Source organism: Prionailurus bengalensis, chromosome C2 (assembly GCF_016509475.1).
Source record: "Prionailurus bengalensis isolate Pbe53 chromosome C2, Fcat_Pben_1.1_paternal_pri, whole genome shotgun sequence".
Lineage (NCBI taxonomy): Eukaryota > Metazoa > Chordata > Mammalia > Carnivora > Felidae > Prionailurus > Prionailurus bengalensis.
The window spans coordinates 3,523,623-3,536,574 of NC_057350.1; the positions used below are offsets into that span (position 1 = coordinate 3,523,623).

At 57.0% G+C, this 12,952-nt stretch overlaps 1 protein-coding gene across 6 annotated transcripts in view; it reads right to left on the reverse strand.

The window, feature by feature from the left end:
- Positions 1-12,952, reverse strand: part of SLC37A1 (solute carrier family 37 member 1) — a 78,403-nt gene that overhangs the window by 21,991 nt on the left and 43,460 nt on the right. For all 6 annotated transcript variants that reach the window (XM_043593531.1, XM_043593530.1, XM_043593532.1 and 3 more), the window contains 3 exons: positions 8,918-8,955; positions 7,142-7,222; positions 636-767 (listed from right to left, as the gene is read on the reverse strand). In XM_043593531.1, the coding sequence (XP_043449466.1) occupies positions 636-767; positions 7,142-7,222; positions 8,918-8,955 (251 nt within the window). The remainder of the gene's footprint in view (positions 1-635; positions 768-7,141; positions 7,223-8,917; positions 8,956-12,952) is intronic.

Below are 12,952 nucleotides of genomic sequence, written 5' to 3' on the forward strand. Positions count from 1 at the left end.
TCAGTCTGGAGCCAGGGCCCGCCGCCTCCCCGCGGACCAGCGCACCTGAGCTTTAAACCCCAAACAGGTGCACAGGCTGCACACCGCAGCTGTGCGTCCTGGGGTGGCTTCTTGCCCTCCCCCCGGCTCGCCCTCCCCCTCACCCCTTCCCCAGTAGCACATGTGGCTCACGCGGACTAGGTGTGTTCTCCTAAAAGCACTTCAGAGGGTAGAGAAAATGGGGCGGGCCCACTCACATCACAGAGCGGAAGTTGGGGATAGTGCCTCCCCGGGGCTCTCGGTCAGGGTCTTCGGGGCCAGGGAGGGGCTGAGCCAGGAGGGGCTTCAGGCCCTGCCGAAGCCAGACTTTCTGGTTTTCCAAGGGGGGACGGGAAGCCCTACTCGTCCAGGAAGCGGGTCAACGTCTACTCGGAGGCAACTAACTTGACACCTTTCAGGCACCGGGTGTGAGGCCGACCCTGCGCCTCACTCAGACCCAAGACCACCTGTTGGCGGCTTCTGGTTTACGCTGTAGATTTCTAACCCCCGGATTATAGAACCACGGACTTTGTTTAAAGCTTGATCCACAGGCCAGTTCTCTTCACAGCAGGCGAAAGCAGCCCTTTCCGAAACCCTTCCCAGGCACGCGTACTCACGGGGATTCTCAAGGCCCCTGTGAAGCTGATGGCGGCCATGCTGCCCCCACCATCAGCCGGGAGGACGACGACGTGGCTCTGATGGACCGGGTGCTTTCCGTCTGACAGCAGTAGGCACTGGATCTCGGGGTCCTGGCGGTGAAGCCCGTTGGGAAGAAAAGAGACATGAGGGGTTAGCAGGCATCTGGCTGAAGTGAGGCCGCAAGTCCTAGGGCAGCCGCTGCCCCGCCAGGTCTCGGGGGCAGCCTTTACAAAACGCTACAAACACACAAAATCCTTGGGCCCGGCAATCTAGGATTCTGCCCGTGAAAGACAGTCGGAAAGGCGGAAGAATACGATACAGTGAACGCCACGCCCCCGTTGGGAGAAACGGGTAAAGCGCACCCACCAAAACAACATAATCTGGCAGCAGCGGTAAAAACAAACCAACAGCTTGTGAGGTTTTGACACTTATGTCACATTGAGTAACAGAACATTCCGAACTGCGTTTTCATTATGATCTTAAGGAACACTGAACACGTACCTATGTTTCTCTATCGGGGTAACTGGCGGGATCTAATGATGGGGGAAGAGCAGCTAACTTCTAAGCTGACAATGGTTACTGCCGGGTGACAGAATTGCATGTAATTTCTAGGGAGGGGTCAAAAATTCTTCACACGGCCCTGTGTTTTCTAAAGAGCTCACACTGGACGCAGGCGTGTTACCAGAGATTGCATTATTTTAAAATTCATAAACCACTTCCAATATCCTGTGAATCCCGCTTCTGGACATTCCTGCAGGACAAAGTGTGCCTTCACGAAAGCAAAGAACAGTGCTCCCCCGTTCGGGGATGGGGGCCCAGCCAGGGCCGGGATGACCTAATGACACTCTTCATGAGTGAACCATGAACTGCAAAGACTTCCAAAGCAGCGTTTCTGTGCATGAACACTTTCCACAAAGTCGAACGGTTTTGTCACGTTTCCCTCGCTATAACCTGTGCAAGTTGGATATTTGGGATTCTCTTCCAGTGAAACACAGAAACTGGAAGACCGGGGGTGGGGGTGGGGACAGTCCCCGTGGGGGACAGTCCCACGTCCGCCGGGAGCCCTGCGCCTCGCCCTCGGCCCTTCGCCTTGGGACGGCCCAAGATCCACACCTCCTGGAGGCTGGCTTCCGGCCCCGCGTGGCCTGGGGACGAACACACTCACGTGTAAGCGTACAATCTGATGTTTCCGACTGGGGATGACAACCCCCGGTGTGACCGCACATCTTCCCAACCACGGTCCCACAACAGCATACGGACACAGAAGACTTCTGTCTGAGTCTGTGCTGAATACGCGTCTCTCTCCTGAATGATGCTGGCTGTCCAGTTTAGGAGGCCACATCAACAGCAACTACACGCTGCAGACTCGGGGCTCGGAGGGGCTGCAGCGCTCAGGCTCTTCCCCAGGCCAGTCACCGCAATCTCGGGGGGCAGGCCGCGGGTGAGTCGGTGTGCAGTCAAGGCCGAAAGCTGGACAGGTTGTTTTTTTTTTAATTCTGAATTTTCAGGTGTGGATTATACACACAGGAATCAGTCCCACAGCGTGTGGTGTCACCAATTTCATGAAGACTCTCCCCAAACCTATATAATCTCATAGATCTCATTAAACTGCTTCTTCCTCTAAAATTTAAAAAAATGCGTATTTATTTTTTTTTAATTTAAAAAAATTTTTTTTAACGTTTATTTATTTTTGAGACAGACAGAGACAGAGCATGAACGGGGGAGGGGCAGAGAGAGAGAGGGAGACACAGAATCGGAAGCAGGCTCCAGGCTCTGAGCTGTCAGCACACAGCCCGATGTGGGGCTCGAACTCACGGACTGTGAGATCATGACCTGAGCCGAAGTCGGATGGATGCTTAATCAACTGAGCTGCCCAGGTGCCCCGAAACTGCTTCTTTGAATAAAAGATGTAAAACACTTGCTAACGAATGGAATGAAGACCCTAAATTAGAAAATGTATGAAAAAATTTTATAGGAGAAAATAAAGATTTTCAGATGAGTTAATACCTATGTGTAGCTGTCGATACAGTTACTATACTCTCTTAATAAGATACTGTATGTAAAATTTTAACTCCAGTATCACGAACACAGTGTGATATCAGCTTCAGGTGTACAATGTGGTAACTAAACACTCCCACACGACACTCGGTGCTCATCACAGTAAGTGTCCTCGTCAATCCCCATCACCGGTGTCCCCCATCCCCCCACCCCCATCCACCTCCCCTCTGGTGACCATCAGTTTGTTCTCTATAGTTAAGAGTCTGTTTCTTGGGATGCCTGGGTGGCTCAGTTGGTTAAGCATCCGACTCTTTTTTTAATTTTATTTTTGAGAGAGAGAGAGAGAGAGAGAGAGAGAGAGAGAGAGAATGAATCATGACCCGAACTGAAATCAAGAGGCAGATGCTTAGCTGACTGAGCTACCCAGGCACCCTAAGCATCTGACTATTGATCTCACAGTCGTGAGTTCAAGCTCCACCCTGGGTTCCACACGGGGCTCCATGCCGGGTGTGGAGCCTATTTAAAAATGAAAAAAAGTCCATTTTTTGGTTTGTCTTTCTGTTTTTTTCCCTTTGCTCATTTGTCTTGTTTCTTAAATTCTACATGAGTGAAATCCTATGGTATCCGTCTTTCTCTGACCGACTTCTTTCTCTTGGTATAATACTCTCTAGCTCCACCCACGTCATTGCAAATGGCAAGATTTCATCCTCTTCTATGGCTGAGTAACATTCCGTTGTATATAATGCACCGCATCTTCTTTATCCGTTCTTTGGTTCATGGACACTTAGGCTGCGTCCGTGTCTTGGCTGTTGTAAATAATGCTGCTATAAACATAGGGGTGCATGTATCCTTCTGAATTAGTGTTTTTGTATTTTTTGGGGAAATGCCCAGTCGTGTGATCGCGGAGTCACAGGGTAGGTAGTTCTACTCTTAACTTTTTGAGGAAGCGCCACAACGCTGTTCCAGAACGGCTGCACCAGTCTGCATTCCCACCAACAGTGCACGAAGGTTCCTTTTTCTCCACCTTGGCCAGCGCCTGTTGTTTCTTGTGTTGATTTCAGCGGTTCTGACAGGTGTGAGGTGATACCACGTTGTGGGTTTGATTTGCATTTCCTCCATGATAAGTAATGTTGAGCATCTGTTCGTGTGTCTGTTGGCTGTCTGGATGTCTTCTTTATGTCTGTTCATATCTTCTGCCCATTTTTTACTTGGATTTGTTTTTTAGGTGTTAAGCTGTATAAGTTCTTTATATATTTTAGATACTAGTCCTCTCTCAGGTATGTCATTTGCAAATATCTTCTCCCATTCGGTAGGTTGCCTTTTAGTTTTGACAGTTTCCTTTGCTGTGCAGAAGCTTTTTCTTGATGAAATCCCAATGGTTTATTTTCACTTATGTTTCCCTTGCCTCCGGAGACACAGCTACAAAGGAGTTGCTGTGGCCAACATTAGGGACATTACCGCCTGTGTTCTCGTCTAGCATTTTTATCGTTTCAGGTCTAGGACAGGTGTTTTGTAAACACGAAAACAGACTCACCAGTGGATGAGATTCAGCCAGATAAAGAGAAAACATGGAGGGAACAGACCCTGCTCAGCCAAGAGAAGAGCGCCTCTAACTCAGAGCAGGAATTGTACACAGAAACCTGCCTGGTCACAGAGCTTCCTGGTTCTGTAAAGCGTGTCCGGATTGCCCGCTGGGCTGGAGAAAAGTCTTGGATTCAGCCCCTCAGCTCTTTATCTAAGCAAGCTTGGTCTTTGTTGGGAAGGGCCTCCTGCCCACACCCGCTCATGTTTATGCACAGCCTGGGGGTTCCTACCTACCAAATTCCAGTCCTTGGCAGTGTCTGGAGGAGACAGAGGGAAAAAGGGAAGTCCTGGTGGGTTTTGTAAGACAAATCAGGGGGTGGGCACCTGAGTGGTTCAGTCCCTTGAGCGTCTGACTCTTGATTTTGGCTCAGGTTTTAATTCCAGGGTTGTGGGATCGAGGCCCAAGCGAGGCCCCTCACTGAGCATGAAAGCCTGCTTGAAAGTCTCTCTCTCTCTCTCTCTCTCTCTTTTTCTCTGCTCTTCCCCTGCTTGTGCTCTCTCTCTCTCTCCCTCAATGTAAAAAACAGAAACAAAAACAAAAAGACCCCACAACAAACAGACCCCCCTCCTCCTTATAGAGCCAGAGACCCACCGGGCGGACCGGACATGGGAAGCCGGGCACCAGGAGCCCCAGGGGATCTGACGGCACCAGCAGGGGCAGAGCTTCCTCAGCCAAGGCAGCCCGCTCCTAGGCTCAGGACTCAGAGGGCAAAAGGGCTCCATGCAATGAACACAGACGCGCACACACGGCGGGCGGAGGGGAAGCGTGCAATCCTGCCCCGACAGAAACCGAAGCCCATGGCACGCCCTGTGCTGCCCAAAGCCACACCGAGGAAGGTCTCCCCCAGAGAGTGTGGATTCCCACTGGTGCGCCACGTGGAATCACCTTTGGCATTAAAACGCCCACTCAGCGCTAAGCATTGGCTGAGCCCTGGACGGCCAGAAAGACCCTCAGAGAAGCCAAGGATGACGGTGACGTGGGCCGCCGAGAGTGACAAATTCCCACCAGCCAGCCACAAGCCGAGCATCACAAAGACCCCCATGGAAGAGGGTCCACCTGGCTCATGATGCCTGAGCCTCTCCCTCTTTGTTCGAACTCGCCTCCCCACATGCCCCTGGCTTCACGTCTTTTCTCGCCAAGTTGCTAAGAATCACGCGTGGCCCAGACGCCACGGTGATGAAGGTGATGAGGGGGTGGGCGCTGCTCAACTCTGGGCCCCGCGGATCTGAGCTCAGTCACTCTGGGAGAGGGGACAACAGGGTGTCCTGCCAAACTGGAGGGACATCCTGCCTGGTGACCCAAGAGCCCCCCCCCTCCCCCCACTTCAATGGGTGCCGCGTAAGGGACATGGGACCAAAATCTGCCTGGTCACGGGCACATCAAGGCCAGCCTGCGGTGTGGCCGGGGCTGAAAAGACCCGCCAGGGCCTCTAAACATGCCACTGTCTCTCTGGTGACATGTTGGTCAACGGAAGGCAAGAGGGAAGTTACGCTCAGAAGACGTGGTTAGCCGTACCGGGTGGCACGCTGCCAGAACACGCGGCCTGGGGGTCTCGCCTCAGAGGAAAAGGTGAGTCTTCAGTAACAGCCAGAGGGGAGTCACGGCCATTTGGACATCGGTTAACATCTGGTGGTGGACCGACTATATGTGTTCCTCCCAAATTCCCGTGTGGGACCCCAAGCCCCGAGTGGTGGGCAGAGAGGTCACGATGGGATCAGCGCCTTGTGAGAAGACACCCCGGGAGCCCGCGTCTCTCCCTGTGCTCTGTCTCTGAGCATCCAGGGAGAAGGCAGGCGTCTGCGAGACCCCAGACCTGCCGGTGCCTTGATCCTGGACTTCCAGCCTCCAGAAACAACTGTTTGAAATGCGAGGGAAAAATGCGCGTCGTTTAAGCCGCCCAGTCCGCGGTATTCTTGTTCTGGGGGCCCAAACTAACACACCCAATTGTTGACATGCACACTCAGCTGAGAGTAGAGAGTTTACAGGACTCCAGCGGCATTTCCCCCAACTCTGAGAACCAAGACGTGCAAGACGTCATTTTTCCCTTTTCCGTTATCTCAGCCACCACAAATAAACTTCCTTAGGCAGTAAAGAAAAGTAAGAAGCCCACGTGGAGCATGTATCCTTCTAGCTGTTTGATTGAAAAAGAAAACAGCTTGTTTTTTCAATGACTAAAACGAATCCAAAATGCCCCTGTGGCTCAGTGTGGTCAGTGAAGCCGAGCCATACGAGAAAGTTCTTGGCAGTATCCTGGAGTGGGGAGGCCCACCGGCTGCATCGAGGCTTCCCTTCTGAGGAGGACCAGGCAGGCAGCTGAGCACTCGGTGCCTCAGTTTCCTCCTCTGTAACACGGGAGTGGCAGTGCAGAGGGCTAGGAGATGATTTTACGTTATCTCTTGGGCCCACCTCACTCGCCAGCCCTCCCTGTGTGGCCCCTGAACCCCCTGGCCCAGGTCCGCTCAGGCCCGCCCCCCTTCACGGCTCTGTCCACGCCCCCTGCTTAGGGATGGCTCCCCACACGAGGCCTGAACCAGTGCCCGCTCACCCGTCTCGGCGGGCTCTGTGCCTGGCATTTAGCTGCTGCAGGAAACTGCTGGTTTCCCCTGTGTCCCCCACCCGCCCCCCCAGAATGTGAGTCCACAAGAGCAGCGGGGACGGTGTGACTGCCGCTCAGGGCGTGGCCTGACGCGGAGCACGCCTGGGACACTGAACGCTGAGCACAGCCGTTGAATGAGGGCATCGCTTCCGAATTTGATTACAGACTTAAAGTAAGTCCAGCCTGTTGCCCAAAGAAATCGCGCAGGGGCAGGCTCAGGTCTCATGCAGGAAACTCGAGGCCCAAGTCTGTCACCGAGGAAGGGCTCAGATTTCCGTAAGGCGGCGGGGGCTCGTTCGACTCACCAGGGGCTTGTTCTCGTCGTTCGCGAAGACTTGCTTCTGCAGCCTGAATCTGTGTGCACCGTTCTCGTGGCCCCTCGAATGCTGGGTCAGAAGAGCAGAGCGTTACAGCGGTTCCCGAATGGACAGCGGCGACCACAGTGGCCACCCCAGAGCAAGGGGCACCGTGCAACATGTCCCAGGACAGGCGCCGAGGGGAGCAAGACACACGACTAAGATAAAGCAACAGGTAATCGGGGGCTCTGGACCCTCAGACAAAAGACGTGGAAAGAAGATCTTTCTTGACGAATAAGCCAAGACTGAGGGATAAGGAAACGTAAAAACGCTGATTACGGCAACCTAATTGTCCTTGCTGGCTTTGACAGTTTTCAGTGATGGACGGAAAGGCCTGTAGAGACGATACAGGGCAGCGTCCTTCTCTAACGAGTGCGGAACAGAGGCCCTGCCGGGGTCAGCAGCGCGATTCAGGGCAGGGCGTTTTCATGGACACTAGTCACTGCACAACCAAAAACCGATCCTTACGAGCTTTGAAACGGAAATTCATGCTCGTGGCAGGAAAATGGCTTTTAAAATGTTTTACAATATCAACTACAGGTTTTTTTTTAATGTGTTAACCTTCCTGAAGGTCGTGATTTTCAAAATCGGGTTTGTTTTCATTCAATAAGGCACCGGAACCCCTCTTTTCAGATTGTGCTTAAAGGCTCCAAGTATTAACAAGAGGGAGTCTCTGGCTCCCTCTCTTGCATGGCGGCGGGCGCTGTCCGGGAGCAGCGGGCCTTGGCCATGAGCGAGAGGAGCTCCTGCCTGCGCGGTCACCTCCCACTGGGGAGACCAGCGGCAAGGGGTAAACGAGATGTACTGGGTAACGCCAGGTAGAGTAGGAGGCGGTTAATCAAGTCAGTGATGTGCCCTGACTTCCCAGGCAAAGTGTGAAACACGGGTTTGGGAGGAGCAAGGGCTCAGTGTTTGAGGAAACTGATGAGCAGTGGCTCAGAGGGGAGAGGACGGCGTCGGGGGCTGGCCTGGTGGACGTGACGTCCCAGGAGCTGGCCTGCCCACAGGGGGGACAGTGGTTCCCCGACTGAGACGGGGACAGCCGGGGCCCGGCTGTTTATGGGGTGAGGTGGAGAGATTACTGGGTCGTGGCTGGTCTGAGACGCCTCTACAGGGGTGGCAGGCGGGCAGTGCCCCGTGTGACCGTGTTGCTCAGGGAGAGGCCCTGCTGGGACTCCACACCGGCGCACAGGGGGTGCCGAGGCAGGGCCCGAACGTATCTCCAGCGGTGAGAGCACAGAGGATGGGGGAAGGAAGAGGCTGGGGTGCTGACGCATCTGAGGCTGCAGGGACCCTGGCGAGCTGTTTCAACGGCCCAGCGTGGGCCGGAGGGAAGGCAGGAGGCGTGCACGTGAAGTCAGCGAGGGTGGCCTGCGGGGACTGCTCCACGGTCAGCGGGGAACTGGGCGTAAGGGCCACAGGGGCTCCGCCCGGGGAAGGGACACCACCTGCCGGGCGCGGCAGAGGAGCAGGGGCCCGGCCTCAGGTCAGCCTCTCGGGGGGACGTCCCGGCCCGGACTGCTCCAAACTTCTCGTCTGGGGGTCTGTCGCCACGGTCATGACTAGCCCTCTCCTGGCACTGCCAATACTTCGAGGGTGGGACCCTGTCTACACTTGGCTACCCACTGACACCGCACAGACCAGCCAGACTGGCGGCGGTCGGCAGACACCTAGCCGACGGCACACGGTCCTGGCAGACGCGAGGAGTGGAGAGGGAGTCCTTACCGCCACCAGGGAGGAAGAGCAGGCGATGTCCTTGGGATCTGAAACACCAAACAGAGCAACGTGTGAACCCAGGCCTGAGAGCTTCCACCGCAAGAAATGAGACCGCCACGAGCCATCTGATACTTGACCAAACGGAAGGGAAAGACGGCTGCCCGGCGGGGTGAGGCTGCAGCTGGTCAACCCGCCAGGCCGCCCCACGCCCCCCTCTTTCCGTCCCCGGGACCACATGCTCCCCCAGTGCCCGTAGCATGGCAGAGGGAGCCACCGGCAAAGGGAGACCGTCACACGTGTGAAAACGTGGGACATATAAAAATAAGCAGAGCACATGTGTGCTACGATGACAGGCCATGGAAAACGCACGTAAGGACAGGAATCAGAAGGAACTGTAGAGGTGGGACAAGCCTCTTTGGAGCAGCTGGTCACTTTCAACATATGTGATGGGCTCTTTAACATTACGGAATGAATTTCGAATAAGAGTTAGTGGGGACCAAACATCTATCGTGATTAGAGCAAAATGCCTTTTATCGAAATGCGAAGAAGGAAGGACAGGTGCAAAGCCACAGAGCCGACAGCCAGACTCACAGCCTCCAGGAGCTGGGGGACGCGGACCCCCTGCTTCGGAAGCCAGACAGCCGCCCTAACGGGATACACAGGTCCCTTGCTTCGGAACGGCTTTGAAACCCAGATGGCCGCCAGGACCCCCTGCTTTGGAACCCAGACACCGCCTTAAACAGCCCGGCCCTTCCTCCTACCCAGAATCCGGGTCTTAGTGTAACTTTTGGTAAAACAGCTTCACTGCCTTGAAACACAAAGAGCAATGGGGCTTTCAACTTCCCACAGCTGAGTTCCCTCTGGGGACACGGGGGTGACAGCCACGGGGGCCCCACCGGACTGAACACACATTCTGCTGGACCAGCAGCTCTTCCACGCCCGCCGTGCGTGGCCGCTTGGCACTGGTGGTCCCGGTGGCACACCTGAGATGTGCCGTCACTGCTTATAGAGATGTCAACAGTGCACAGGTGGCTTTCCCCAGGGAGGCCCCTGTGAGGTCCCCAAGGGTCAGTCAGGGGTTGCCACTCCTCATGAGGCTCGGCCAGTCCCCACAATACGGCCTTCACTGTACGGGGCATCAGCACAAAGGACGCTCGGATGGGACATGCCGGAGAGCGGCTTCCCAGGCCGACCCAGAGGGGCCCGAGAACGGGGGACCGGAGGGACCCCAGTCACGAGAAGGGTGGGGAGGGAGCGGAGAGAAACCAGCAAGGTGCACGTCGACTGGCTTCCCCTGTGTCGAGGGCTCTGCCGGCAGCATCGCCCGTCCTGACAGCTGGCCGTCATCACCGTGCACACGGAGCCTCCCGTCACGGGGACAGAACACGGTCCCCCCTCCCCCGGCAGAAAGGCCCCTGTTTTGTTCTGCTGTGGGGGAGGGCAAGCGGCCTCCTTTAGGCTGACGTGCCCTGCGTCCACGTGGACCCGGGCTGACGGGGGACACGCAAAGATGGGCCTCTTGCACGAGAGCCTGGCCGGGGCCCGGGCGAGGAGGACAGGAAGGGTCTGAGCCTACACGCCGGGTTCTCTCTGCTCACGCCAGCTCATGCATGGCGCCTGGGGTCCTGGCACGAGGGAATGTCAGGGGACCACAGAAGCACCTCGTCCCACGAGGCCGGCTAGAGGCGCCACCTCCAGAGGAAAGTCAGCGGTCAGCACATGGCAGTGCCCGTCAGAGCCGCGCGCACAGAGGCCCCCCGACCACGGCTGCGGGGAGACGGGGTGCGTGGCGGGGGCAGGGGGCTTCCCCAGACAGGGCGGCATAGAGTAGAGAGGCCCGCTTGGAGGTCGGGGGGGCTGTACTGCGGGATGAGGTCCCCTGCCGACAGGTACGGATGGCAAGTCTGGCCCGCGCGCTGGAGCGATGGGGTCACGAGCCCTGTCGACCTCCTCCTGGCTCCCGTCGGGGGGCCTCTTCGGGGGCTCCGACATCCCCGGCAGGAAAGAGAAGGGCCTGCGGGGAGAGGGGGGCCAGAGGCAGGGCGAGGAGGGGTGGAGGCCGCCTCACGTGCGCGGCGAGGGCGGGAAGGGGGGCTGCGGTCAGGGGAGGGCGCGTCCCACGAGCAAAGCCAGTCTTTCACTTCACCGGGAGAAAGGGGCTCACGTAATGGAGCGACGGTGGCAGAGAAGACACCCATGTGTGGCGTCTCTCAGACGCTTTCTAAGAGAAGAGTTCTCACAGCCCCAGAGATAATCTCTCAAGTCTCTGGGTCCTAGGGAACCCCGGTTTGACAAACAGACTTAAGAAAAACCTACACTCTCTGTGTAGGTCTCTCAAATGCATATTGTCTCTGTGACAGAACATAGCGTTTACGACAGAGTTTGGTTTTTTTAATTATCACCTAAATGGCAAAAAAAACCTTTTGAACCATATCCACGAGAACACATCCCAGGGACCTAAGGGGTCTGTGGCCAAAGTGTGAGAAAGTCTGAATGGGTGAGCAGGCACCTGTTACACCCCAACCTCACCGTCTACCGTGTGACCTGGGGCAGGGCACCCACGGCCCTGGAGGTCCACGCGACTCTACCTGCAGCGAGCCTGGCACGGTGCCGGGGACACAGGAGGCAGCTGCTGTACGGTGACACAGAATGCTGACACAAGAAGGGCCACTAATCACTCAGAGGGCGTGAAAGATGACTCAAGTCCAGGGCACAAAACAGGGTAAGCCTCGTCCGAAGGCAGTGCCGGGCGAGGCGGGGTGAGGGTGGGGACCAGGTGACTGATCTGGCTCTGGGGGCAGGGGGGGAGGGAGGGCAGGTTCCCCGAGAAACCTGCCCCAGACCGTGAAGGGTGTGGGAGCAGGAGGGCGGGTGTGGGGGGGCCGGGAAGGGGGAGTGGGCAGACACCGCGGGTGGAGCAGTGGAGGGGAGGCACAGGGGCTCGGCCGAGGGCCCGTGTCGCCTGTGGCGAGGGCGCAAAACTGCCCGGACAGGGCCGGGGACGCGGGCTCCGAGTCCAGGCCTCCGTCCCACAGTACCGCCCTGCCCAGGGTGCCTCAGGCCGCCCCCGTGGTCAGCACGTGGCCTTTCTCCTCAGGTCAAGGACAACCCAGGAGCAGGAGAACGAAGTGCAGGTCTGTCCCCGGGGATCTGTAAGCCTCCGGACAACTTCCTGGGCAGGGTCCCTGGCCTCACGGCTCGGCAGGGCCGGGAAAGCAGCTCGGGGGTCACCGCAGGCGCGGGACGGAGAGGGGGCCCCCGACCAGGGCTGGTGGGAGGGCAGCTCCAGGAGAGCCCTGCGTGGACCCTCCCTGCCTTGTCCCGCCCCCTCGGAAGACACAGGAGTGGTGGCTCCGTGGGAAGGGGGCTCTTGTTTTCCTACGGAGGACGAACCACAGCTTCCTTGTTCCCGGAAATCCTGTCCCGAGTGGCCCCGCCCAGGAAAACCGACCCGAACGGTGCTACGATCCCGGCCGGGCTGGCAGATTAATCGCTCCTGCCACACACCCCATTCCGTGTCACATTTCCTCTTTCCCCCTAAACCACCCTTCCTTGGTTGGGGAAGAGAAAAAAAGGTGCCGTGGACTCTAGACCTCGGGCAGGACACACCCGGGGGCCCCTGCACACGAGCAAAGAGGACGCGCATTGTTCTCCAGATGACTAATGCGTAAGGAACACTCTGGAGAGCCCCGGGACCGAGCTCCAGGGACCAGGGAGCCAGCGTGGAGACAACAGGGGACACAGGGACCTTTCCCGGAACTCCGTAGTACCCAAGCTATGGCTGCCCGCCACAGGCTGGGTATGTGGGTGAGGCGGCTCTAAACCCCCGTCCGTCTCACGATTCACTGGTCCTGGCCACGTGGACGCGTTGCAAATAGTGTCCTCGGCCCCGGAGGAGGGGGAAGAGGGGGTGAGCCGCAGCCGCCCCTCCCTGCACCCGCCCGCGGTGCACCCCAGGCCTCAGCGGACCACGGCTTCGCTCTCATTGACAAGGCTGGCCTGGAGCCTCACACCCGCACAGCTGATGATAGTCACTTTAAGACG